General features: G+C 47.1%; 3 protein-coding genes and 1 long non-coding RNA gene across 4 annotated transcripts; 2 read left to right on the top strand and 2 right to left on the bottom strand.

The window, feature by feature from the left end:
- The first annotated feature begins 937 nt into the window (after positions 1 to 937).
- LOC123083705 (uncharacterized) lies at positions 938 to 8877 on the top strand. The gene is made up of 5 exons (XM_044505661.1): positions 938 to 1005; positions 2261 to 2399; positions 2451 to 2628; positions 2719 to 2791; positions 8730 to 8877. The coding sequence occupies exons 1-5, from the start codon at positions 938 to 940 to the stop codon at positions 8875 to 8877; spliced, it is 606 nt and encodes a 201-aa protein (XP_044361596.1).
- A 173-nt stretch (positions 8878 to 9050) lies between these two features.
- LOC123084874 (late embryogenesis abundant protein D-34) lies at positions 9051 to 10332 on the bottom strand. The gene is made up of 2 exons (XM_044506404.1): positions 9619 to 10332; positions 9051 to 9508 (listed from the first exon to the last, which is right to left on the bottom strand). The coding sequence occupies exons 1-2, from the start codon at positions 10273 to 10275 to the stop codon at positions 9311 to 9313; spliced, it is 855 nt and encodes a 284-aa protein (XP_044362339.1). The 5' UTR covers positions 10276 to 10332; the 3' UTR covers positions 9051 to 9310.
- Positions 10333 to 17151: 6819 nt separating this feature from the next.
- LOC123084873 (late embryogenesis abundant protein D-34) lies at positions 17152 to 18524 on the bottom strand. The gene is made up of 2 exons (XM_044506403.1): positions 17760 to 18524; positions 17152 to 17648 (listed from the first exon to the last, which is right to left on the bottom strand). Exons 1-2 carry the CDS (start codon positions 18507 to 18509, stop codon positions 17487 to 17489), a joined length of 912 nt encoding a protein of 303 aa, XP_044362338.1. The 5' UTR covers positions 18510 to 18524; the 3' UTR covers positions 17152 to 17486.
- A 376-nt stretch (positions 18525 to 18900) lies between these two features.
- On the top strand, positions 18901 to 23050 carry LOC123084872 (uncharacterized). Its single transcript, XR_006439440.1, has 3 exons — positions 18901 to 20622; positions 20734 to 21801; positions 22645 to 23050. It is a non-coding gene; the product is annotated as an uncharacterized lncRNA (long non-coding RNA).
- Positions 23051 to 27862: the final 4812 nt, after the last annotated feature.

Raw genomic sequence — 27862 nt, 5'->3', positions numbered from 1 at the left:
GCCCGGGGGTTACTGTCGGTGTTCTGGGAACGGGGGTCTCCAGACTTGCCTGCCTGCGGCCCGCGGCGTGGTTGAGCCTGCATCCAAGACCCTCGCGAGGGTCCAAGCCTCGCGAGGCGGACGACGCAAGACCTCCTCGGGAGTGGCCTAGTTGGGCAGGCACACGAGGAGCGGAGATATCAAGGCGGGGCAAACCTCACGAGACCCTCATGACGTGAGCCATGACGCACGACAGCAGGCGGGCGCCAGCGCGCGTAGCGTCCTTATTTCCTCTTTGGTGCTAAGGAGGCCAGCACATGCGAAGAGTACCGAGGCATCAGGCAAAGGTTGCCATATTGGTGCAACGAGACCAAGACCAGAAGGACGGCAAGACGGAGGTCGTCGTGGAGCCCAAGACGGCGTCACCACAAAGCTTTTCGCACGCGAAGACCACTTTTATCAGGATAGCTTGTACTAGTTGTCCCCCTTCGAATTAGCCCGCCATTGTTGGCTCCCTTCCCGCTCGATATTTGGGAAGAAGACCAGGGCCAATATAAATAGGACTAGTCATCACCTTAGTGAGAGAGGGATCATTCAGGAGGGATCATTCAGACCATCCACACACGCAAGCTCACCGAGTTTAAGAACACCTCAACCTCAGGAGGCTGTTCTTCCCTTGTAATGTTCATCATCAGCCCTAGAGGCAATCCACCACCATCACACTGGAGTAGGGTATTACACCACAACGGTGGTCCAAACCAGTATAAATCTTGTGTCTTTCTGTGTTGCGAATTCGTCGAGTTCGTCCGCAAGATCTTAGCAAGCTAGGGCATGGATTGATAGAAGGGAAATACTTCGCGCGCTCCCCAGTATTCGAACCTTAAGGGTTTGCCAAAATCCCACATCCGACACCGACCCTCAGTCGGGGGCGTATCGCGATTGCCAAATCAAATCCGCGATGGAAGAATCTGCGCCGGTTTCGCGTATGCGGGAGCTTGAACCGTTCACGGCGCCGTCGTTCGAGGAGTAGGGACGACTGCAGGGCCACCTGCGCGAGCACGATCGCCTCCGGAGGCGACGGAACAGGAAGTGTCCGCCTTCACCTTCGCGTTCGTGGGACGATTTCGGGCCCACAGAAGGGTATGTATGTCCCGCCCGCCTCAACAAGTTTTTTTTTTGTAGATCAACGAGACAGGTTTATATTAGGTCACTGCTAGCTGTGGAGGCCTTCCTACATTAACCCCCTAAAGTTACTACTGATTGACCTAAATTAAAGACGGCAGCAATTTGGGTGCGATGCTAAAATTGATCATGCGATGTCGTGGGCTTGCGCATAGCAAAGGTAGATCTATTTAGAGCTAACGGAAGGTATCTCTGTTGAACTGAAGAGCTGCGGACTCTTCAGCATGAACGACAGCTTATGAGTCCTTGACGATCGATGGAAATAAAACCGATAGAAACTTTAGACACAAGCCTTGTGAATTTTTCTTGTCATTCACTAATCGAGGAAGTCCTAAGGGATACAGTTAAAGATGCTGTACATAACATGCTAATGCGACCAAGTGAGTCACATCTAATCAGGCAATCACTGTTATGAAAAATAATCTTTTTGGTGAATCTCCATGGTAAATAGACCATCAAAGATCAAAATTCAGTTAGCAATTTGCAGTTAACTTAATTTCTGTAAATGACAGTGCAAAGGTTGCCAAGTTGTTCTAAAAATGCTAAATAAATTTGCTAACAATAACTGCAAATGCAGACTAGTCAATCGTCAACATCTACTACAAAATTTAATTAAATTCAGTCTATATAAGACCGAAGAAATTGAGATAACACACTGTTCAAAAATTCAGGCAGGACAGTATCATAATTTTCAGTGTTTAAAAATCCAGTTACGGTTCAATGTTCAATGTTTAGAGTTTACAAACTGTCGCTATGAGCCTATGACGACTGTCATTTATAGATGTTCAAAAATTCAGATAAGTGGTACTACCTCTCTCTTAGTTTATAGGGCGTGCGCGTATCCCTAGGTCGTCAATTTGACCAAACTAATACAATTCATATATTATAAAAAAATATACCAACATAAACTTCGGAGTTTCTACTTTCAAGAGATATAATTTTTGTGTTATATAGTTTATATTAGGATGATAAAATTGACAAACTAGGTATACATGCAGGACTTGTAAACCGAAACGAAGGTAGTAATGATTAAACGACTGCATGCAGTTCTCTTCATTATTTGCATCGGCACCAGGTAATCAACCGTCTACAAATTCAGACAAGTTACTCCAGCTGCATTTGATGATGCAGAAGGCGTGACACCGCCATCATGCGCCACGCCGGCCACGCTCTCCTCCACTACAACGCAGCTCTCTCTCATCATTTCATCACAAGTTCACAACCAGCTATCCTTCTGCGTGTGTGCTTCCTTGGTGACATGATGACATTGGCATGTGTAATTTCTGCAGGGCGACGAGTACGACGCCGTGAAGCCTCTGATGGCATCAACGGCGACCTTCAAGGAGCAGCTGTGGGCCCACATCAACTTCTGGGCCCGCAGCCGCAAGAGCAACAGGATCAAGCGCTTCTTCGCCGAGGTGCGCTACAAGCACGGCAATGCCGCCGTTGAAGTGTGCGTCGTCATCGGTAGGCATCGATCGCCGTCTCTCGATTAGCTAGTTGCCTAGTTGGTTTAGTTTCTGATTCTCTAGTGTTTGATGACATGCGTGCACGCAGAGGAGCCGCTTGGCCGGCACAGGAAGAGCTGCGCGTTCTGTCCTGGCAGCTGGGACATTTTGCACCCTGCCGGGGTTCCCGTAAGTTCGTCCCTTTTTTTTTTGGGATGGAACACTATATTCCATAGATCACACTGGTCCAGCCAAGATGCTGGCCACACAAACGTGTACATCGTCCGGCAGGTCCTTGGACCACCACTCCTGATCAACTTGGCGGCGAGCGCCATAAGCAGCTAAAGCGTGAGCTAGCTTGTTACATGCCCGTGGGGCAAAATTAAACGAAACAGAGTTGAAGTTCAGCCTTGCGAACGCACGTATCTCCCTGAAAAGGACGCCTTCAGGTGCCAGGTTTAATCCAGTACCATTCAGGGCGTTAACCAACTGTTAACAGTCCAATTCAACCTCGATGTCTGTCATACCCCAGCTGGACGCCGCCGCAAGTGCCATTGCGCACCCCTCTGCTTCAGCCCGTATCGCTGAAGCCACATGGCTCAAAAATCCTGCACCTGATCCTCGTACATCCCCAGCCTGATCCCGGATCGCGAAGCCACAGCCACCCCTGTCAAGATGTTCCATGAAGGCCCCATCGCAGTTTATTTTAAGTCGGTCTCCCTCGGGCTTTCTCCACTCCTGCACTGCTTGCTGTCCGGCATCAGTATGAGCTTCAGTACGAGATGGCTTGCACAGAGCTAGAGAATCAATAGCCCAATTAGTAATCTCAGCAGACAGGCTCTCCAGAGGCACATTCTTCTCCCCAGCATTTGTTTTATTCCTCCAGTTCCACCATTTCCAAAGCAAGCATACAACCAGAACTTTTCTATCTTCCGGCAGTCGCAGCATTTCATGTGCATCCCTGCATTCGCAAAGTCTCTGTCGTAGTGCCTCTAGTTGAAGGGACCGCCATACCTTCTTAACCTGCTTGCATCTTGGAAACAAATGCGCCCCATCCTCGTCTAACCTCTTACAGCATACACACAAGATGTCGCAATCGACACCCCTCCGTTTCATGCTAAGTTTCAAATGTAGGCTGTTGTGTGCTAGTCGCCATATAAACTGCTGAATCTTTGGTTGACAAGGTATGCTCCATATTTCCTTCCATTCCCAGCTGTTTGGTTGTGGATTCACACATTGTGGAAGACATGCATCCCTCCCCGAGACATAAACCTTGTAGGCAGACTTGACAGAGAACATACCTTTGCTATCATAGTGCGATGCATAGAAATCATCGTGTTCCTCTCGGACCGGAGTAGCAAGTATGATTTTGGCCTCATCCTCTCTAAACATATCCTTCACAAGCCTTTCATCCCAGCTTTGGGTGTCCGGATCCACCAGCTCGCAGACCCTGGTTAGTAAGCATCCCCCCTCCGTGTTGTTGGGGTTCTCACACCATCCCGAGCGAGCCAAGGGTCGGACCAGATTCTGATCGAAGTACCATAGACCACCCTGTATACCAGCCCTTCTTTCAGTAGTGACCCCCTTGAGAATTCTACGCCATGTGTATGAAATCCCCACATGAGCTTCAGCTTCCAGAATGGATGACCATGGGAAATATCGAGCTTTCAACACCTGGGCACACAACGAGTCCGGTACTGTGAGCATACGCCAGGCCTGTCTTGCAAGCATGGCCATGTTGAATCCGTATATATCCTGAAACCCCATACCGCCATCCTTTTTCGTTAGCAAATCCCAACTTAGCCAATGCATCGTGTTGCTCTTCTCTTGCTTTGCCCACCAAAAGTGACATATCATGGTGCTTATTTCCTCACACAGCGTCTTGGTTAGATCAAAACAAGACATGGCGAAAGTTGGGATTGCTTGAGCGCAAGCTTTAATCAGGACATCCTTGCCCATCTTTGACAATAACCTTTCCTGCCACCCTTGGATCTTTTGCCAAATTCTCCCCTTTAAATATTCAAAAGTCTGTTTTCTCGCTTATCCCACATAAACGGGTAGTCCTAAATATTTTTCTGTTCTTGCCTCAGCTCGTATGTGCAATGTATGCAGAACCTCATTTCTTTTCACCTGCCTAGTGTTCTTGCTGAACATTATAGACGACTTCTCATAATTCACAACCTGACCCGAGCACACCTCATATAGTTGTAGCAAATTTTGCAGTGACGTAGCACTCTCACGCGAAGCTTTAATAAGTACTAGTGAGTCATCTGCAAACAATAGATGGTTAAATCTCAGGACTGCATTGCAAATTCGGATCCCACTCAAGGATCCATCCACTTCCGCGGCATTCAACAGAGAGGAGAACCCCTCAGCACAAATCAGGAAGAGATATGGGGAAGGGGGTCCCCCTGCCTCAACCCTCTTTGTGGGATGATTGTGTCAGTGCACTCCCCATTGACTTTGATCTTGTATGAGACTGACTTGACACACAACATGATCCTCTCAATCCACTGATCATTAAACCCCAACTTGTGCATCATCTTCTCAAGAAAGAGCCACTCAATCCGATCATATGCTTTACTCATATCAAGCTTAACCGCAACATGGCCATATTTACCTCCCCTTTTATTCTTCATATAGTGGGTGCACTCGTAGGCTAGTAAGATATTATCCTGATCATTCTACCAGGAACGAAGGCACTCTGGTTCGGTGATATGATTTCTGGAAGGATTTGCTTCAACCTATTTGCAAGAACCTTTGAGACCAACTTGTAGACAACATTGCAAAGGCTAATCGGTCGAAGATCCTTCATACTCTCTGGGCTTTTAACTTTGGGGATCAGCACCACATACGTCTCATTCCACCCATCTGGCATAGGTCCACCATTCAACACAGCCAGAACCTCGGTCACAACATCGTCTCCAACAATGTCCCAACATCTCTTATAGAAGACCGAAGGCATGCCGTCCGGACCAGGCGCTTTCAGATCTCCAATGCTCATCAATGCCTCAAAAACCTCCTCCCGTGCATACTCTCTCTGAAGAAGATCATTCATGGCTGGGGTGACGCGCGGGTGCACACAAGCCAGGGTGGCGATTTCCTGCATGGGAGGTAAAGAGCTTTTAAAAATAGTTAGTAACTTCTTCCTTCATCTCTTCCTCCCTCTCTACCACCCCGCCATCCTCCTTCCTAAGCCTCCTAATTCTATTCTTCCTTCTTATCTCTGAAGCCGCTGCATGGAAAAACTTGGTATTTCGGTCCCCTCCTTTCATCCAATTAACATGTGCCCGTTGTTTCCAATAAGTTTCCAGTTGTTCCTCCAAGCGGCTTAGCTTGAACCGCAACATATGCTCTCGCCGGACTTGATCTTCACTTATGTTCTTCCTTCTAACCTCCTCGAGTTCCTTTTTTGTTCGGTGGATACACTTCTCTAGGTCTCCAAGGATGTTTTTGCTCCAGTCAAAAAGCTCCTTCATCACTCCCCTCACTGCGCCCGCCACCTCATTGCCCTCTACACTTCTTTCCCTCCCCCATGTATTCAGCACAATCTCCCAGAACCCCTCCTCCTCGACCCAGCCTGCTTCAAATCTTCGTGAACAAAACTGACCCGGCCCTCTTCTCACAGCTGCTGCCCCTGTTGTATCAATGATTATAGGCCTATGGTCTGAGTGTCGAGGATCGTCGTTGTTTACCCAGTAGGCTGTGAACCGTTGGCACCATGATTGGGTAGCCACAGCCCTATCTAATCTCTCCCTTGTGTAATCTTTGGTTGTATGACTATTGTTTCTCCATGTGAAGACATCACCCGTGAACCCGAGATCCCCCAGCTCCAGTGCAGCCTTGAAACGGTCCATATACCTCTGGCTTCTAGGTGCTCCACCCTCCTTCTCCCATCCATGAAGAATTCCGTTGAAGTCCCCCGCGCAGATTCATGGCTTAGCATTTTGGTGTTCCAGATTTCTTAGCAGCCTCCACGTTTTCTCATTCTCATCCATTTTCGATTCCCCATACACTCCAGTAAACCGCCACTTAAATCCATCTTCCTCCGTGATTTCAGCATCGATATGGTATTTGGACATGAACCCAATGACTCTTAGATTTATCTACTTCCAGAACAGAGGAGTTAATTGCAGAAAACCACCACATTTGGGGCATCGTTTGCAGAAAACGACGAGGTCACTAATTTTTTGCAAGAAACACCACAGATTTAGTAAACCTTTTGCAAAAAACACTGATCGAGTGATTTAAATCGTTTGATCACTTTCTGACAAGTGGGGCCAAATTGTCGGAAGCTGACTTGGCAAAACATTTACATGTACACTCTTAGATCTTAAAAATAAAAGCAATCAACCCCCTCCCCCTCCCTCGCGGACAGCAGCTCCTGTGCAGCGTCCACGGCGGGGACTTCGCGGAGGCAGCCGCCGGGATGCCGTCGCCGCGCCTCGGCCGTCTGCCAGGGATGCCCAGTGCCGCTCGACACCGTGGATGGGGGCCAACCTCCATGCGTGTCCCTAGGGTTATCTGTTGTGTTGGAGGAGCTCGCTCCCATGGATGCACGCGCCCAGGTGCCACCGGGGACTCGACGGATGTGACACAGCTGCGAGTTCGTCGGCTGCTCGTGGGCAGGGGCGAGGCACTTCGAGCCCGTCTCCCCCCCCCCCCCCCCCCCCCCCCCCCGCAAGGGAGGCGCCGGCGGCGAGGTCCGCGTGGATTGGGGTGGCAGATGCTCGGCGGATCGATCGATCCGCTCGATCTCTGGAGCTTGGTTGCTGGGCTTGAAGCGGATACGAAGGCAGGCGGCGTAGGGGCGACTAAGGACGCCCGAATCCGGTTGATGGAGGCGGTTGGCAGAGCTCCGGCCCCGGCGGGGGTCCTTGGATGCGGCCATGAGCAAGGAACCACCGGGAACAAGCTCCTCTGTACACGCCGGCCATGAGCTCGTACAGATGGTTGGTGGCTCCAGTGTACACGGGAGAAGGAGAAGATAACCTTATCCTTTGAATATTTTACGTTTTCATCCTTCACGTTTCTCTTATTTACAAAAAAGCCCCACTATTCGTGTTTTTTTACCAAATCAGCTTCTTATTATCCGGCCCCACTGTCAGAAAGTGATCAAACGAGCTAAATCCGCCTATCAGTGCTTATTGCAAAAGGTTTACTGAATGCGCGGTGGTTTTTGCAAAAAATTAGTGACCTCGTGGTTTTCTACAAACAATACTCCAAATGTGATGGTTTTGTGTAATTAACTCAAAACAGAGCTAACCCACCGCTTTGACCTTCATTGTTTTAACCATCATGCAAGTCATATTCATTTTCCATCTCAGCCATTCCAACCTTCGTTGCTATAAAAATAGAACATCGGGATCCTCCTTCTTCTGGAGATCCAGAAGACCTTGAATTGTCGTGTCGTTCTCCAATCCCCGACAATTTCATGCTATTAGCATCATTGGTTACCGCAGGGCTGTTCCGGCAGCCCCGCGTTATATGAAGTGTTGTGCAACAACACCTTGGCCCGACTCTTTTTCACTGTGATCTGCTCATCCACTTCCAGTCCTCTTCTTCGCTAGTACTCCCCCCCCCCCCCCCCCCCCCCCTATAGTCAGCCTCTCTCTCAACCCGCGGCTCCTTCGGATCAGACTCCACTGTCTTCCCCCTCCCCTCCACCACCTTCTCCCCCTCACTGTGCACCTCCACCACTGCCATGTCTTCGTCTTCTCCCCTTTCTCCTTACCATCCACATCTTCCCCAAGTGCAAGCTGTCTCCTGCTATCCCCCTTCTCCTTGTCATTTGGGTGGTTCTCATTTGCTATCTTAAGCTTTAGAGGACTGGTAACCCCTCCCTCTCATTTTCCCTTGAGATCTCTCCATCCATCCGGTGACTGCTGACTGGATTTTCTCCATGAGGGCTCATCGCTTGCTGCCCCCCCCCCCCCCTCCCGGAATATACCGCAGCCACCTCCCGTATTCAGCTACCTAACCTTTTTTTAGCTTTTTCTGACAATCTCGATCACTGTGTCCCATGACACCACATGTGTAACAAAAGTTCGGCAGGAATTCATACTGAAAATGGCACCAAGACTTCTCCTCATCTTCCTTCCCCTTGCCCTTCTCCTTCACCTCCCGTAAGTTCATCCTTGGCAACGACAAGGACCGGATGGTGCAACGAATCCAGAGGCCAAAGTTCTCTAGTTACATTGGGATGCCGTTCACTTGCCGCCCGGGTCCCGACTCCCCCGGTGCTCCTCATCATGTCGGTCGGACATAAGTGAATAAATATTCGTAGTACATGTTTGTCCAGACGTGGTATGCCATCTTTGATATTGTTTCCTGGTAGTATTTGTGCATGCTAGAAGTAGCACGGACTTAATTTGGAGTGTTTTTATGTTTGTGTTTGCTGAACAATATGGTCATGCGTGAACCCCGAATTAAACAGCGTAATTAAACGAGAAGTGTTGCGATAGCAGTGGAATTACATTTTTACAGTAAGTTTAAGACTTGACTTCAAGTAAGCTACAAGCACGAGAACACTTCAACTAAGCTAGAAGCACTAGAACTACAGAAACTAAGACGCTGGTATGCTAGAAGCGCGAGAACTAGATGCTGGCACGAAGGAGAGTGATCCTTCATGCGAAAGGACACGCTAAACTCGAGCGGCCGGCGGCCGGCACCCGCAAACCACTGGCACGGCAGAGGCCTGCCTATGCGTCCTGCTTGTTGAGCCGCGCGGCCGCAGCCACGGACGCCGCTATCCCTCCCGGCCTCACCGTCTTGTCGTCCTTGTTTCGGGTCTCCGCCGAGGCCACCCTCGCCGCGTCGTCGGACTCCACCTCCTTGTCCGCAACCAGCTTCGCCGTCGCATTCCGCTCCTTGTGGGCAACCAGCTTCGCCGTCGCATTCTGCGTGCACGCAGGTCGACCATCAGGTTGACCATCGTCGTCAGTGACATCAAGGATTCAAGCATATGTGTACTGGTAGCGTCGATGTGCGGGACATACTACAGACATACCGAGAGCACTTCACCGAGCTTGGCCTTCTCCTCGTCGCGCGCGGCCCAGAGGTTGGCGTCGGCGGCCGACTGCGCCTGCGCGGCCAGATCCCCGGGGATATAGACGTCCTGCCCGGTGGCTCTCACTTTGGCCGCCTGGATGGCCGCCGCGTCGCTGTGCTCCACCGGCCTGTCTCCTGCAGCATAACCTGCCGCCTCCAGCGCCTCACCGATTGTCATCTTCGTATCGTCGCCAGCGGCTCCCCTAGCAGGGTCGGCACCATCCGGCGCGAGGTACTGGCTGACGACCTGCCCGGCGACGAACTCGGTGACGATGCGTCCGCCGGGGACGCAGGTCTCGGACACGGTGACGCCCTGCTCGGCTGTGGCGTCCGTGGCCTGGTCGTGGCCGACGACGCCCATGCGCTCGTTCCGCATGGCCGCGGACTGCATGGTGGCCGCCGGCCCGCCCTTGATCGTCTCCCCGAACACGAGGTTCTCCGCCGACTGCATCGTGGCCGCGTCCTGCGGCGCCACGGGCTTCTCCGCGAGGCCGCCGGTCACGGCCAGGAACACGTCGCCGTAGCGGACGGCGCCTCCTCCCTGTTCCTGGCTCTGCCCGCCGCCGTCCGCCTGGGCTTGGTCAGACGACGGCCTCCTCTGCTGCCCCTGGCTCATCTTAGCGAGAAGGCGTCTGGTTATCAGCCGCGTTGCCCCGAGCGTGATGGATCATGTGTGGTTATGGTGGTTATATACGGCGTGCGTGGGTGCTCATAGGGAGACAGGTGTGGGAGACGTGGAGGCGAAGCAGGGGAGGCGCGCGAGGAAGCGGCGGAGGATTAGACGGCACACGGCAGAGGCAACGTTGAGCGGCGCGCGCGTAGTCAGCAAAGCGGTGGCGCTTGTTCCGTTGTTCGTTTGCTCAGCGCGCAGCGTGTGTGTACAGTAATACTCAGTATATACTACCTCCGTCTAGATGAATAAGTCATTCGCGTAGTTCTAGGTCATCAATTTGAGGCATTAAATATGTGTTATATGTCATGAAAAATATATCATCAGATTTCTACGTGAATATAGTTTTTAAATATATATTTTTTGTTACATATAATACATATTTAGATAGTTAAATCATCGACCTAAAACTACGCGAATGACTTATTCACCGAAACAGAGGTAGTACTAAACTTAAACATGAAACACTTATTTTAGGACCAAGGAAGTACTCCAACGTAGTTATGTTAAAAAAAAGTACAATGTAATTATGGAACGGATCCACCCAGTATGCATAACGAATGTTTTCTCTAGAAGGAAAATGTATGTGCACATAGTGCTTTTGTTCCGAGTCACTTTGTCACAGACAATATCCTAATTGCACATGAGAGTGTCCATGCGATGAAGAGAAGAAAGAAGGGGGTAATGCAGTTTGTGCCAATAATTGCATACGATGAAAAGTGAATGATCGTGTCGAGTGACATTACCTTGAGTCGACCATGTTGAAGTTGGGTTTTAGTCTCGAGGACGACGCATGCTGCAGGGGGCGAGTAGCACCAGGGAGGAGCAACGGCTACACCAACAGGCTCGGGAGAATGCTCGGGCGGGTCCTTCACTCTGATATGTTGCTCTTGAGGCTCCCAATGCTAGCTGTCTTGTGGGCGCGGATGTGGAGGTCCGTTGTGCTCATTGATCACAGCGCGGTATATTGGAGACACGCTGCTTCGGCAGCTATCCCAGGTTGGCGGCCTCTAGCTTGCAATGGCTGGATTTGTCGTGTCCTTTTCGGCCCGATCTGGCGCTCCAGCGACCGAAGGCCTAGAGAAAACTCGGTCAGCGTCTGTGTTGCGAGCGGTTTGCGAGGTGACTCCCCGTCGAGATTGTGGTCTGCGGTTGTGATGGTCTAGGCAAGGCCTTTTGGTTTCCTGGGCTTGCATCGTCGGTGGTGCTCCGGCAAGATCTGTGCGATGCAACATGTGGTGTCTGTTATCTCTGAATCTGGCGGTGGTGTGTTGGGGGTGTCATCTCTGGCAAAGGTGCTTGGTTCTCCGAACAAAAGTCATGATGGACTTCGGTCGGGGCTAGTGGTGAACGATGCCTTCGGGTGTGATTTTCCTTGTTGAAGGCACCACCGAGGGGATCCGACACCTCTCCCGGGCTTGAGCTCTTGGCTCCCGGTGAAAATCGTGTATAATGGTGGCGCATATTGCATAATTATCTTTTATAATCATTCCTCTGGAGTCAAGTACTATGATGGTAACACCGGGTTAGTCGTGGTGTGGTTGATTAGGAGAGGACGTCGATTGGGTAAGCAGGAGGTGTTGGTGGTGCATTCATTTGAGACTTGATGCTTGGTCGACGAGGTGAGTTGCCTGACAGCCCCCCACAAGTTGACGAGTTACGAACGACATGTATTCGCTCTATCGGACATATTGTTCCTCTATGGTGTAGTCGAAATTTGGGGACATGCTTGTGGCAGCCCAGACTAATACGACGGTTTCGGTGTGCACTCTAATAGGGCAATCTCGCTCGAGTGCCTGACCAGGTGCGTTGTGGGGCGTTGGCCTTATGGCATCGTTGTATGTACTGTGATGCTTTAGGCCTAGGCTAGCTAGGCATTGTTGAGGCTTTCACTCGGTTTACCTCAAATATTCGAGTTGTCTATTTTCCTTTTCTTCCTTTTTGTCACTCGCTTTTATGCGGTGCCTTCCTCCTTTGAGGTGTTCTTCTAATATCCTTTTTAATCAGTGGATTTGGTAGTTCTTCTGCCAACATTAAAAAAATCATGATTTTAGAGTTAAAGGATGATTAAAATCGAACTACCAAATGTGTGTATATATTGCATATATCGAAGACAAATTGTTTTTTTAAGAGGTTAATCTCTTAGCCAAGAAAAGCAACCCTTATTTTTTTGTTTTTCTCTCTTTAAACTCATCTGTTAGTTTATGTGACATCATTAAGATAGCGAGTGTATAATCATCTGGCATTTGTTTTTCATTTTGGTTCAAGTCGTACATTTTTTCCAATGTCCCATTGACACGTGCATTTGTTTCTGTTTGTTTTGTTCGTAAAAAGTTAATCTGATGTCATTTGGCCTTCAGGTTAAATTCCATTTGGCCTCTGTCTTTAGCCCCCACCCCTGCTAGGTTTTCCGAACGTTCAACCCGCCCTATAGGGCCGGATTGCAACCCACTACCCAACCCCTAACCAGACTACATAAGAAGAAAAATGATGTCAACATTACCCACAACTGACCAAGATAAAACGTATCAAAGCAAAATAACTTAAACAACATACTAAAATGGACAATGAAAGTTTGAATGTTAATATAGAACTCAAAATCCAAATAATAACTCAGGAATGACTCACAATGACAAGTGTACTGAAGCAGGAAATACTGCCAGTAAAAAATGTGCAAAGAAAAACAGTGACCATGCCAAAACTTACCTTGGCCTATAAAGAAACATGCTTCCTCTCACTTCAGTGTGGTGAAATATATGCCAGTGTCACTCTACTCATGGTCATCCTCCCCACACTACCTGCAGAACTATAAAATGATGACAAAATTAGGATAGTCACATAGGCACTCGTATGTACTAGCAGTTTGAACTATGATATGCGCAATAACACTTAGAAAACATAGGAGCTGTGAAAAGGAAATGATAAATACAAAATATGAGCTTGCATGAAACATAAAATGTGCTTTATTGTAGGTTCCAGGTTCCACATTAAAAGAGCAACAAGCGGGCACACACCGAAAAGATAGAAAGAAGATAGGAGGGTTGCACATAAAAATAGAGAGGCGACTTTCTAAACCAACTAATGATTGATCCAAAAAAAACTCAACACACTCCCTTAATGAGCTAGATCCATTTCTCAAAGAGCGTTGAGGACTACTATCATCTCCGAGTCGTCGCATATGCAAAAGCCTGAACTTGTTTGTTCTAAAAGTGCATAAGTCTCAATATATATAGGTTTGAGGAGAGGAGGGGCTGCCAAGAGGAGGGGAAGGACTCCCCTCCCCTTGCACCGGCCAAAGGGGGAAGGACTCCTCCTTCCCCACCCCAATTCGGCCTCCCACTAAGGGAAAGGGGGCGCCATCCCCAGTTGGGCCTATGTGGCCCAACTCTCCTTCCACCTCTTGGCCTTTTAAGGCACGTTGACATTAAATTAAATATAAAATCCTTCTAAAAATTATTAGAGCCTTTTATTATTAGTTTAACATCATCAAAAATATTTTCACCTATATATTATTTATAAGGAATATCTGTCAGGGAAAATATCATACAGAAACCAACATTCTGTGGAAACCGGTGAAAACCACGAGAAAAAAATGTTTTGAAGTTTCAAAAAAATCTGAAAAAAATACGGGATATTAAGAGGATGATGTTTTATTGCCACACAAAATTTCAAATTGAAATACATTACGAGATGCGAGCTATGAAAAAGATAAAATCAATGTTGAATAGTGTCAAATAGTAATGTCACTATTCAGGGCTGAATCTGTCTTTTTCATAGCTCATGTCCCGTAATGTGTTTCAACTTGAAATTTTACGTGACGATAAAACATCACCCTCTTAACATCCTGCATTTTTTTTCCAGATTTTTCCGAAATATGGTTTCCTCAAAGTTTTCAATGAATATTGGTTTTCTTATGATATTCTCCCTATCCGATATTGCCTGATAAACTTCGAAACCTTTGCGGTGACCCCAGAAAGCTTTCGGTTCCTCTCGAAACTATTTCGAATATTCATGAAACAATTTCAAAAATATATTCTCATTATTCCTGTCCTACTAACACTTGGCAGATCATGATTACCTTAAACTTGTGACCCTGTAGGTTCGGTAAAACATAGACATGAACGGAACCCCTTGTTCAATGACCAATAGCGGAACCGTGGATGTCCATATCGATCCCTATGAATACATGAATGACTTTCGAGTGAACCTTTGGTTATCATGTCATGTTCATTTTTCTTCACGATACTTCACAACAACCTTAGATGTATCAGTATCCTTTTGAGTCATATACATGTTCACTATATCGTTATCCTCGTTACTGGTTTTGTTCTTCTTTCTTGTTGAAGTGTTTCGGCATTCCCGTGACATAGTCACCTGTATCTGGCCAGACAATGATGGATGCATTCACACCGAGAGGGCCCTAAAAATATCTCTCCATTGTCGGGGGAGCAAATCTCACTCTTGAGTTATGTACTCCTTTATCAAACTTTTCGATGAACCTGTAAGTTGTCATTATGATCACTGTGTTACAGATGGCGTTTGAGCAACCCCAAAGTTCAATGCACGGTAAGAAGCGACTGAGATAATCATGGTCTAAGTAACTGAATCACATGCTTAACTCTTCATGTTATAACAACTGATTGTTACACTTAACAATATCCTAAGATCCAAAATTTGATCACTAATAACACTTAAGCCAGTCTTAGAGGCAAGATCGGTCATGGGAGTTTTCGTCAGAAATTTCGGCAGCATAACGCGTTGGGAACAAACACGTCCACGACGACAATACATTAGCTACCAATTTTTCTTGCTATAAAGGATGGATTAATACATGAGTGAAAATAAAATTCTACATGACACCAACAATTCACTTCTTTGAATAATCTTTACTCATAGACATGCAGGCTAGCAGCAATACTAAAACATTCCGATCAAGCGGAAGAATGAATAAGGCATGAAAATTTCTGAAATTTTTGAGCCACAAATAAAAGGTGAATAAAGGGGGGCCAAGTGGTGAAAGAGAGGAGGCAGCGCGCGGCCCCCCTAGCCCAAACCGAATTAAACTAGGAGGCCGGCCCCCCTTTCCTTCTTTTCCTCCTTCTCCTCCTTCCTTTCCTCCTCCTAGTAGGAGTAGGAAAGGGAAGTCCTACTCCTACTAGGAGGAGTAGGAGTTCTCCTTCTGGCGCGCCCATAGAGGGCCGGCCGGCCTCCCCTTTGCTCCTTTATATACAGGGGCAGGGGGCACCTCTAGACACACAAGTTGATCAGTTGATCTCTCCCAGTCGTGTGCGGTGCCCCCTCCATCATATTCCATCTCGGTCATATCATAGCGGTGCTTAGACGAAACCCTGCGTTGGTAGCAACATCATCACCGTCACCACGCCGTCGTGCTGACGGAACTCTCCGGTGAAGCTCTGCTGGATCGGAGTTCGCGGGACATCATCGAGCTGAACGTGTGCTGAACTCGGAGATGACATGCGTTCGGTACTTGGATCGGTCGAATCATGAAGACGTACGACTACATCAACCGCGTTATGCTAAAGCTTCCGCTTTCGGTCTACGAGGGTACGTAGACAACACTCTCCCCTCTCGTTGCTATGCATCACCATGATCTTGCGTATGCGTAAGAAAACTGTTGAAATTACTACGTTTTCCAATAGCAACCTCATCGACCACAGGAACCGCCAACATGATGAACTTAGACACCTTCAGTTGCTCACATGACTTTGGCAACACATGCTCCTCACACGAGGCCGCCGATGAGACCACCTCCAAATGCTCTACAGAGATAGGTGAACTAGGGCTAAGACATAGCTCTCGTAGCTCGGGCATGACGTGCAACACCAGAGCTTCAAGCACAACAATGGACTCGACTGAGAGTGACGATGAACCGTTCTCAACACGAGGGGATAAACATTCATATAACTCTTGCCTCCCTTCCTTCATAGAGCCAACATCTTCCACGCCAGAAGGGCATGACATCAGAATGGTCTATGACCTAGCCGGTGCAAGGAAGAGCCTGCTAAGAGTAGCCTCCGCCCGCTCGAGAAAGCTCTGTACCTGTACCAGAAAACTCTGCAACAATGTTGTCTGACCGGTCCTGGCCAGAGAGGACCGCAACATCATATCGGATGAGGTTGCTGAGCCAACGGTAACAGAGACGACAGATGCTCAAGACCTTGAAGGAGAGCACGGATTTCATTGCACCTTTACATGAAGCTAGAGCAGAATGGCGCATGGAACCGAGGAATGACGATATGGTAAGGCATGCCAAAGAACTTAAAGGACACCAAGAATTGAGGTGAGCACGGATTTCATTGCACCTTTACATGAAGCTAGAGCAGAATGGCGCATGGAACCGAGGAATGACGATATGGCAAGGCATGCCAAAGAACTTAAAGGACACCGAGGATTGCGGCATTCACATGAAGCTAGAGCAGGATGGCAGGATGGCACATGGAACCGAGGAATGGCGACATGGCAAGGCATGCCAAAGAACTTAGAGGACGCCAAGGATTGCGGCATCCACTCGCACGGTGACCATTCTCCAAGCGGCATCCACTCGCACGGTGACCATTCTCCAAGCAACGGGAGCACCGAAGCTGATCTCTACAATTGGCCGCACGATGCCCAGGAGCGAAGCATCTGCAACATCTACCGTGCAGCCAAGCAGGGATTGGACGGGGAGCCATTGCAGGGGCTAGCAACGTTGGGCGACGCGGACCACGCCGGGGCAACACCTCCTGCCATCCCTCTTTTTTGTTCTCAAGGAATAAGGAAATGAAAATTTGCACTTTTTTGTTCTCGAGCAAAGAAGGGAAATAAAGAAAAGGTACTCCTCCGATTTGGTGAAATAACATTATTACAAGAAGTTTAAGACTTGAGATAGCAGTGGAATTATTATACATTTTTACAAAAAGCTTGAGAAGACTTGACTTCAACCAAGCTAGAAGCACAAGAAACACTTCAACTAAGCTAAAAGCACTAGAACTACTGAAACTAAGAAGCGGGTAAAGCTAGAAGCACGAGAACCAGACGCTGGTACGAAGGAGAGTGCCACTTCATGCAAAAGGGCACGCTAAACTCGAGCAGCCGGCGGCCTGCACCCGCAAACCACTGGCACACGCCGCGTACGTACGCGCACGGCAGAGGCCTGCCTATGCGCCCTGCTTGTTGAGCCGCGCCGCCGCAGCCACGGACGCTGCTATCCCTCCCGGCCTCACCGTCTTGTCGTCCTTGTTTCGGGTCTCCGCCGAGGCCACCCTCGCCGCGTCGGCGGCCTCCACCTCCTTGTCCGCAACCAGCTTCGCCGTTGCATTCTGCGTGCACGCAGGTCGACCACCAGGTTGACCATCGCAGTCAGTAACATCAAAGGATTCAAGCATATGTGTACTGGTAGCGTCGATGTGCAGGACATACTACAGACATACCGAGAGCACGTCGCCGAGCTTGGCCTTCTCCTCGTCTCGCGCGGCCCAGACGTTGGCGTCGGCGGCCGACTGCGCCTGCGCGGCCAGGCCACCAGGGATATTGACGTCCAGCCCGGTGGCTCGCACTTCGGCCGCCTGGATGGCCGCTGCGTCGCTGCGCTCCACCGGCCTGCCTCCCGCCGCGTAACCTGCCGCCTCCAGCGCCTCGCCAATAGTTATCTTCGTGTCGTCGCCACCGGCTTCACCTGCATCGGCGGCATCATCAGGCGCGAGGTACTGGCCCACGGCCTGTCCGGCGACGAACTCGGTGACGATGCGCCCGCCGGGGACGCGGGTCTCGGAGACGGAGACGCCCTGCTCGGCGGTGGCGTCCGTGGCCTGGTCGTGGCCGACCACGCCCATGCGCTCGTTGCGCATGGCCGCGGACTGCATGGTGGCCGCCGGGCCGCCCTTTATCGTCTCCCCGAACACGAGGTTCTCGGCTGACTGCATCGTGGCCGCGTCCTGCGGCGCCACGGGCTTCTGCGCGAGGCCGCCGGTCACGGCCGGGAACACGTCGCCGTAGCGGACGGCGCCTCCTCCCTGTCCCTGGCCCTGCCCGCCGCCGCCCGCCTGGGCTTGGTCGGACGACGGCCTCCTCTGCTGCCCCTGGCTCATCTTGGCGAGAAGGCGTCTGGTTATCTGCCGCGTTGCCCCGAGCGTGTGTAGGGTGGCTAGGTGAGTAGTACAGCTGAATCTTGCGATCGACATGGATGGATCATGCGTGGGTATGGTGGTTATATACGGCGTGGGTGGGTGCTCACAGGGAGACAGGTGTGGGAGAGGGCGGAGACGTGGAGGCGAAGGAGGGGAGGCGCGTCGCGGCTTTGCCGTGAGGTGGCGCGCGAGGAAGCGGTGGAGGGTTGGACGGCGGAGGCAGCGTGGAGTGGCGCGCGCGTGGTCTGCAAAGCGGTGGCGCTTGTTTTTTCTTAACACACTACTAGTAAAATATATGAAAACGGATTTGCTAATTTACATGCGGATGAAAACAATTCGCCTTCATCCGTTTTCTGTGCCCTGCGATCTGTGCGTGAAGATTCGTGTGTGTGACCTGTTATTTGTCTCGTCTCACTTATCGGGCCCGTGTGGTTGACCCGTTATTTTTTCCATCGCAACCCGCGTGTCTGTGTGGTTGACACTGTCACCCTCCTCCTCCGAGCCGAACACGCAACCCCGAACAGAGTCGAGCGAGAGAGAGATAGCCATGGCGATTTGGAGCTCCGCCTCACCGCTCGATCCAGTGTTTTGGTGGTGACTCGTCCGCGCTCTCCCTCGTGCTGCCCCGCTTCCTCCGCCTCCCTTCTGTTCCTGCCGGCGGGATCTGCGGCATCTCTCGGCCACGCACCGATCCGTCCCCATTTTCATCGCTGGCGATTTTGTTCGTCGGATTCAGTCCCCCCCCCCCTCCTCCCTTTTTGTTGTTCTTGTGATCTGTTAGGTAGGGAGTTGGTTTTGTCTGTCAGATTTGATGATTGTATCCATCCCCCGCAGCTTTTTTCCGTGTAGATTTGTTTAGGTTGCACCGTTTCTGGGATGCGTTTGATTGTTCTGCTAAGCGCGGTAGCTGCCGTAGCTGGGATGTGTGTCAGTTCGATGTGCTGATCTATAATTGATTGGATGTTGGAGTCCGAGTTGTTCATGTGAGGCTGGCTTGCTTAGTTGTAGTACTCTGATGTATTCTGTCAATTTGAACGGATGTATTCTGTTCCCTGGTCTTTAATCCCTAGACCATTTCTTTTCACTGGTATCGTTTAGCGGGTATGTGGTTTACTCTGTAATTTCTATTTTGGATTTACAGTGCAATCCCCATTGTTTTTTAGAGTGATTTTCAGTGTAATTTATATTGGATTTTCATTGATTTTCACTGTAATCCGTACTGGATTTCCAGTGTAATTTTCTTGTGGATAGGTAGTATATTTGTAGTGTAAACCCAAAGCAATTTGTAGTGTAATCCCCGGTTATTTTACAGTGTAATTTCAGTGTATTTGCACTATATTTGCTAGTGGAATAATAGTGTATATGTCCTAATTGCAGTGTATTTTTGTCAGTGGGGTTGCACTGTATTTGTTAGTGGAATTACAGTGTATTTGTCAGTGATGTACAGTGTAATTTGATAGCTGATTTATAGTGTAATTGCCATGGATTTGCACTGTATTCGCTAGTGGAATTACAGTGTAATTCACTTGAATTTTTATTGTGGAATTGCGTTTTGGATTTACAATGTATTTGTCGGCAAATTTACAGTGTAATTCATAGTTGGTTTTACTGTGTAAATTCAGTGTAATTTACACTTTAATTGAGTAGCAGAGGAATTGTGACTGTTCTTATGATGCACCGCTAGTTTGTATGTTCTTGTGATGCATCTGATTCCAGTGTATTTTCTTGAGGATTTAGACTATAATTATATTTGGATGTACACTGTAATCTTCATCGGAATTCCAGTGTATTTTCTTAGTGGGTGATTACAGTGTATTTACAATGTAATTCTCAGTTGGTTTCCACTGTAATTCGCATGGGATTTCTTCACTGTAATTCTTAGTGGGTTATGTAGTGAAATAAAAGAGATGTAGACTGTAAATGCTATCAATGCATTTCTTCTTTATATTTTTTTTATGTTTTATCCCTTTTGCCATTTCATCTCAGACATTTTGTCCTTTTCTTTGTGTTTGTACATATTTAGGTTATAGATTAAAGTATGGGGAGACTCATGAAGGCTTTTGGTAAGGGCACTTATGCTGCTTGTGTTCAAGATTGTGATGATTCAGATGGGGATCCTTTTGTCCCCAATGATTTTGCTGAGGATGATCCTTTTCAAGATTCGGAGGTTATATTTCTAATTTGATTTTTTATTTCTTTTATTTTTTTTATTTCTTGTTTGGTAGCTTATTTGTTCCAGTTTTCTAGTTCATTCATTTGTTTCATCTGTTAACTGCAGGAACGTCAAATGGATGATCATGATTTTGAGAAAGTCTTAGGCCATGCTTTTTAGCTGCTTTTTTCTAGTCTGGCTTTGATAAAGATGGGGTGTGTACCCGCTCAGGGCATGTGCTGCTATGATGAAGTGGATTTATTTCCGGTCATGTCCTCTTCCAGTTTTTTGACTGTAGTCCCTGATGGGTTGTAGTGTAATTATTTGTTGATTTTGCTCTGTAATGCCCAGTGGCATTACACTGTATGTTAATTGGTCTTACATAGTAATTCTTAGTGGGTTCACACACTAATTTACAAAGTAGTTTACACAGTAATTTTAGCACTTCCTTACTGTTGGTTAGTGTTCATTTTTGTTGGCTTGTTCAAAACTGCAATTCTTACAGTGTAATTCTAGGTAGATTTACAGTGAAATTCTAAGTGGATTTACACTGTAATTCCTACTATATTTACACTATAATTCTAGGTCGATTTTACAGTGTAAATCTAGATATTTACACTGTAATTCCTACTGGATTTACACTGTAATTCCTACTATATTTACAATGTAATTCCAGGTCGATTTTACATTGTAAATCTAGGTAGATTTATACTGTAATTCCTACTGGATTTACACTGTAATTCCTACCGTATTTTCAGTGTTTTTCTTAGTGTAGTAGATTTTACAGTGGATTCAAACTGGATTTACAGCGGTATTTAAAGTGTAAATCTTAGTGTAATTTTAGTTGATTTTATAGTGTAATTTTAGTGGTTTTTGTCATTTTCATTTTAATTGTGTGTGGTTAGTAGATTAGAGATGGGAAAGTATTGCCTGGGTTCTTTTTCTCCTTTCTCGCTGCTTTGCCTGTGTGGGTTGAAAAGAGTTGGGGTGTGGATCCAATAACATCTTGGTGCGGGTCCGTTTAAAAGCGGTATGAACCACCTGAAGTAGCTCAGTAAAAGAGTATGATCCACTTTGTTATTTGTCAAGACTCTAGTTAAAGAAAGCATGTTTTTGATAACTTTTTTTGTTTTCAGGATTGTTTTCTCTATTAGAAAGCCATATGTTAAGGAAATCAACTTCATCTTCATTGAGGTACATCGCATGTCCTTTGATGCTGGATTTCATTGCATTTGGTTTGATTGTAGGCACCTGCACTCAATATTTTGAGTAAATTATCTATTAATGCAAACAAGTATTCAGCTTTGAACTGTAAATAAGTGCAGAGTAATTTTGCAGAGAAGGTCCCAGCAATTTGATCTAACAGTCACAAATTTCTCCTTTTAGTTCTGAACTGTAAATATGTAATCATTTTTATAGATTCTTTTTGTTTGTTGCTACTTGTGTGAGTGCCTTCTAGTGTGAATGTTTTTAGCCTGATTGTGTTTGTCCTTTTTCCTGTTAATTTCAATTTTTAGTGCTCATGTTAATGCATGTCAATATTCAGTGTAAGCAAGCATCCGATCATAGTAGTTTACACTTCTAAAGTTACTTAAATTCAGTCCTTCAATCACAACTATTTAAGAACATGTAGAAAGTGTCTAAAACAAGTAGATTAAAGTGTCTTAACAGTGTTTGGTTTTTCAGTTTCCAAAGGGTGTGAAAATAGTCATATTTTCTCTCAACTGGAGCAATCATCCCCCTTTTATGTTTTTAACTAGTTTTTCCAAAATGGAATTGCTAGCTTCCTGAGCATGTTTTGATCCCTGTAGTGTGTTTATTTCTGCAAATCCAGAAATCTATGATCTGGGCATGTAGTTTTCAGTTTTCCTGTGATCATAGACAACTAGTTCATGCGACCATATCCTAGTTGTTCCTAGGGTTTCTCCTGTTTCATGCTTTTGTGTGATTATGTTCTTATTTTCGATCTGTGTAGATTTTGTGCTTAACTTATCATATGTAATGATTCACTAGCTAGAGGTATGTTCTTTCTTCCAGATTTGTTCAGGCAGGAGAGAGACGACAGGAGGTGATGAATGCACAGGAGACGGGGGGGGGGGGGGGTTACCTGTGATTTCTTTTTTCCTTCTCCAGCCATGTTTGTGTCTAGAACTCTAGATCATGGAGGAATCGCCCTCTCTGGTGGCGCTTCTCTGGGGTAAATTTAGCACTTTCTCAATGGAATTGTAGTGTAATTCTTTTGTGTGTTTTAAGTGCTATTTACAGTGTACTTTTAGTGTAATTACTGTGCATTTTCAGTGAAATTTACACTGTAATTGTTAGTGGAATTTACATTGTAAATGTTAGTGGGTTTATGGTGTACTTCTAGTGGATTTTTGCTCTGTATTTGCAAGTGGCATTTTTAGTGGAATTACTGTGTATTTCCATGGTTTTTACACTGCAATTATTAGTGTAATTTTGGGCCTTTGTATAGTTGATTCACAGCAGCAGCAACTGTAATTTTTCTGTAATTCGGCTTATGTTAGATGCCATTAGTTTTGGTCCTTTTCATCCTCCTGTAGTTAGCTTAGTCCACCTTTTGTTAGATTTTAACCCTTTTAGCTGCTTTCTGTACGGGTTTGAATTGCTCAGAGCGTGTACCCATTTATAGTTTAGTGTATGGACCTGTTTAGAAGTGATTTGCGGGACAGAGGCAATTTGCGGGGCAGAAAGAACAAAGGAACAGGGACACAAGACATATGACACTTGTCATCCTTTAGTTGGCTGAAAACGAATTAGATTTCATCCGGATGTAGAATAGACAGTCCCTATGAAAAATATCATGTGATACCATCTTTTATATGCTCTCATGGTACCGATCTTAAAACGTTAAACTTGAATGTTTTGAAAAAAAATCGAAAAAAAATTGAGGGGCATATGTATACATGCCCTAAGAAATTCAGATCAAAGTTCAAAGTACACATAAAGAAACAAAAAAATATAAACGGATGTAAATAGTTTAGGTTTTGACCGAATATTCAATTTTGAGTCCGGACTCATCTGCATCCTCTGAACAGTAAATTAAAAAATAATCTAAAATCAGAAAAATCTTTTTTTTATGAAAGATGCTTCGATATTTCAGCTTATTTGAACATCTAAGTAGCTCTCAACAAAAAAGACAAACAGGTAAGCTGGAATTTGGAGCGGACCTCGCGCACCGAAGCATCTTCCATGCATTTTTTAAAGTTTTCTAGTATTTGTTTTGAATTTAATATTCATGGCGAGAGCAAATGAGCTCGTGAGCCAAATAGTCACACTCAGTTTTTGACATTATTCATGCATTTGTCTTTATTGATACTATTATGCTGAATTTGTTTTTTTTTCTCTTTGTGTACTTCAAAATTTCACCTGAAATTTCTAGGGATTGTAGACACGTGTGTTGTAAATATTCATAAAAATAGATTTAAATTTGACCTTTTCAAATTGGTATCATAGAAGCATACAAGTCATGGTATCACCTAACATTCATCCGTACAATATAGAAACCCTCATACATACGCATATACACTCACTGTTATGAATACATGCATGCTCATTTATCCCTATGAGCCTCTTCAAGAGACTGGTATATCATTTTAAGATTGATGAAGTCGTCACATACGTCTTTGTAGTCGACGAAAACATCTCCTTTCACTAAACGCACATCTTCAAAGGGCCTCAAACACATTCAAAAAAGTGTGAAGATCTAGTTGTCCTCTTAACCATCTAACTACCAGTTAGTTCACGTGGTGACGCTTGTTCCGTTGTTCGTTTCCTGCCCAGTGCCCACGTAGCGTTGTGTACGATAGTAGTGTACGTAGAGCAATGCTACCCACACGGACAAATAATTACAGAATTAACAAGATGCTTAGCTGCATAATTTGACTGGGAAGAAATCAAGGTGCGGGGCCAACACCCCCTGAAATTCACGGGTGGAGATTAGTTAGTGAAGAAATCGGTAAACCTTCATAAAACTCCGTTCGTTTGGAATTTTCGATGTACAGAACGGATTCCACCAAAGTATGCGTGTGGAACAAGAACAACTATGTTTTCCTTGGAAAGAGAAAAACGGTAGAACATAGTTTCTGAAGAAGTCAAAATAGTAAGTTACACGATTATTTTGAAATATAAGTTATTCAATGGTTATCTCTAACATTTACATTACGGAGGGCAAAAGAACAACTCACAACTATGCAATGAGCAGCTCGGGTGTGAAACCCTAGCTGCGAGGTAATGCCACCACCATCCCTCCTTCCCTCCCCCGTCGTTGGCAGCACCGCCGCGCAGAGCCCGTGTGGCATTGGTGGACGATTCGGCCGATTAGGCCGTTCCTCCAGAGCCAGGGCCATGGGTGCTTTGAGGTTCATGTGGGCAGGAAACAAATACAGTCCACGCAAGCAAATGAGCTGAATTCATCCCGCGCGGGCCTGGTTGGACCTAATGCAGCCTACCAAACGCGTCATTTGTCATCTTCGGGTCATGGATTGCCAAGTATAGAGTGGTGATCCTTAGGTCGTTTTAATTTTGTTGTGTCGCTTCTATAGGGTCTTGCCATTCTTTGGTGTTTTAGTTTTAGTTTTTCGAGGCGATGCTCTCTCAAAAAACGATCATCTCATTTGTTTGTAAGAAGGGAAATCATAAGAGCAAGTACAAGAAGGTGACATGGGGGACTGTAAGACTTTAAATATCATATTTTTGCTGAGTTGTAATGGAGAGAAGATGAGAAAGAAGAGAAGCGGGATACAAACTAACAGCCGACTATAGCACGTGCTCCTAAAGACTTTGTGATAGAAGGAAGTGGGCAATATATCAATAAAGTGGTACTTGCACAGGGCTTGTCCAACGGCGACCGCAAATTTCCTCCCGCGTATGTCTGTGGGCAGGGGGGACCACTCCAGGGACACGGATGCGGGAGCCGGTCATCCAACACCGCCCACATACATTTCAACCCGCATTTGAACTAACCAAACAAAATTCATGCAAACCGTTCGATATTCATCAAAGTTCAGATAGAAAATACCACACATCATCCATACATAGCAAGCAAATTAAGTCTTGTACAACAATGTCTCAAGTTCGAAAAGATTAACCAGATGTCCAACAAGTTTTTCATCAACAGATCATGTCGTCCCACACATACTCCCCCTTCAGCTTCATCGAACAATGTGTACATAAATGGTCGTTCCTCTGTCCCGTGATACACCACGGCAGTGCGTGCGGGCTACATACACTACTAGGAAAAGGCCTAGTAGTAGCACGGGTGCCCGTGCTACTACTACGGCGCTACAGCTAACTGGTAGTAGTAGCGCGATGCATCCCGTGCTACTAGTACATGTGTTAGTAGTAGCGCGTGACTGTGACCCGCGGTACTACTATTAATTTCATAAACCAAGAAAAATTCTTGACCCCGTGCATGCTTTCAATGGTGTCAATTGTTTGATCCAGCGATGACAGGGTTGCTAGAGGTGCGGACGGGGCGGCAGACCAGATCCAGCGACGACTGTTGGAAAGGGACTGCATCCAGTGTAGAGAAAGACGACGGTGTGAGGATCCTCTTTGCGGCCAAGGCGGAGAGCTCCTGGTTGGCCATGTCACTGACCTACGCAGAATGGGCATGGGAGGTGAGTAAAATCGAAGGAGAGGGAAAAGGAGAAACAAGGGAGAACGGAAGGAGATGGAGGGCGCATCGGAGCTGGTCACTGGTGATGAGGTGCTCCGTCGTGGTGGCATGGAGGCCAGGGGAAGACGTGCGAGCTCCTGGACGCTAGCGACGCGAGGAGGCGGACTCGTTGGGCGCCATGGAGGAGCAGATGTGCTTGGGCAGGAGCACCTCACCACCGGAGAGCCTATGGAGAGAGGGGGGAGAGTGAGGGAGAGAGGGGAGGCCGAGGATATGGGGACTTCACTTACCTCGTAATTAGTAGTAGCGAGGGGTATAAACCCGCGCTACTACTATGGCATGTCCCGGGGGGCACGGTAGAGACCGCTTAGTAGTAGCGAGGGGTAAAATGTTGGGGAAGGTAGCATGCAATTTCAAAAAAAAAAATCTTACGCTCACGCAAGATCTATCTAGGAGATGCATAGCAACGAGAGGGGGAAAGTGTGTCTACGTACCCACGTAGACTGAAAGCGGAAGCGTTTGACAACGCGGTTGATGTATTCGAACTTCTTCTCATTCCGACCGATCAAGCACCGAACGTACGACACCTCCGAGTTCTGCACACGTTCAACTCGATGACGTCCCATCAAACTCTTGATCCAGCAAAGTGTTGAGGGAGAGTTTTGTCAGCACGACGGCGAGGTGACGGTGATGGTGAAGTGATCCGCGCAGGGCTTCGCCTAAGCACTACGACAATATGACCGAAGGCGTAAACTGTGGAGGGGGCACCGCACACAGCTAACAATCATTGCTGTGTGTTCTAGCGGTGCCCCCCCTCATATATATAGGTTGAAGGGGAGGAGAGGCAGCCAAGGGGGTGCCCCAAGTAGGAGGAATCCTACTTGGGCGCCTCCCAATTCAGCCTCTCCCCCGATACGTCTCCAACATATCTACTTTTTCTAATGCTTTTTCTCTTGTTTTGGACTCTAATTTGCATGATTTGAATGAAACTAACCCCGGATTGACGATGTTTTCAACAGAACTACCATAGTGTTGTTTTTGTGCAAAAATAAAAGTTCTAGGAATGGAACGAAACTTTGCGAGGAATTTTTATATAAATAAAGAGAATTTCTGGAGCCAAGATCCACCGGAGGGGGCACCTAGGTGGGCACAACCAACCAGGGCGCCCCCCTCCTGGCGCGCGCACGTGGGTTGTCCCCACCAGGTGGCCCCGCATACCCTGATTCCAACTCCATAAATACCTATCTTTTCAGAAAAAATGAGGGAGAAAGAATTATTGTGATTCACGTGACGGAGCCGCCGTCACCTCCTGTTCTTCATCGGCAGGCCATATCTGGAGTCCGTTTGGGGCTCCGAAGAGGGGGATCTTCGTTCTTCGTCATCACCAACCCTTCTCCATCGCCAATTCCATGATGCTCCCCACCGGGAGTGAGTAATTCTTTCGTAGGCTCGCTGGTCAGTGAGGAGTTGGATGAGATTCATCATATAATCGAGTTAGTTTTGTTAGGGCTTGATCCCTAGTATCCACTATGTTCTAAGATCGATGTTTCTATGACTTTGCCATGCTTAATGCTTGTCACTTTGGGCCTGGGTGCCATGATTTCAGATCTGAACCCG

The sequence above is a fragment of the Triticum aestivum genome, chromosome 4A (assembly GCF_018294505.1).
Source record: "Triticum aestivum cultivar Chinese Spring chromosome 4A, IWGSC CS RefSeq v2.1, whole genome shotgun sequence".
NCBI classification, from domain to species: Eukaryota; Viridiplantae; Streptophyta; class Magnoliopsida; order Poales; family Poaceae; genus Triticum; species Triticum aestivum.
This window is presented reverse-complemented; position numbering and strand designations above follow the sequence as displayed.

Bases quoted from the DNA above. Each gene is read 5' to 3' on its own strand.
- LOC123084873 (XM_044506403.1), bottom strand. From the start codon at position 18,509: ATGTCGATCGCAAGATTCAGCTGTACTACTCACCTAGCCACCCTACAC. The intron at 17,649-17,759 runs GTATGTCTGTAG...GCGTGCACGCAG, and splicing joins AGCTCGGCGACGTGCTCTCG to AATGCAACGGCGAAGCTGGT.
- LOC123083705 (XM_044505661.1), top strand. From the start codon at position 938: ATGGAAGAATCTGCGCCGGTTTCGCGTATGCGGGAGCTTGAACCGTTC. The intron at 1,006-2,260 runs GTAGGGACGACT...CTACAAATTCAG, and splicing joins ACGGCGCCGTCGTTCGAGGA to ACAAGTTACTCCAGCTGCAT. The intron at 2,629-2,718 runs GTAGGCATCGAT...GCGTGCACGCAG, and splicing joins TGAAGTGTGCGTCGTCATCG to AGGAGCCGCTTGGCCGGCAC.
- LOC123084874 (XM_044506404.1), bottom strand. From the start codon at position 10,275: ATGAGCCAGGGGCAGCAGAGGAGGCCGTCGTCTGACCAAGCCCAGGCG. The intron at 9,509-9,618 runs GTATGTCTGTAG...GCGTGCACGCAG, and splicing joins AGCTCGGTGAAGTGCTCTCG to AATGCGACGGCGAAGCTGGT.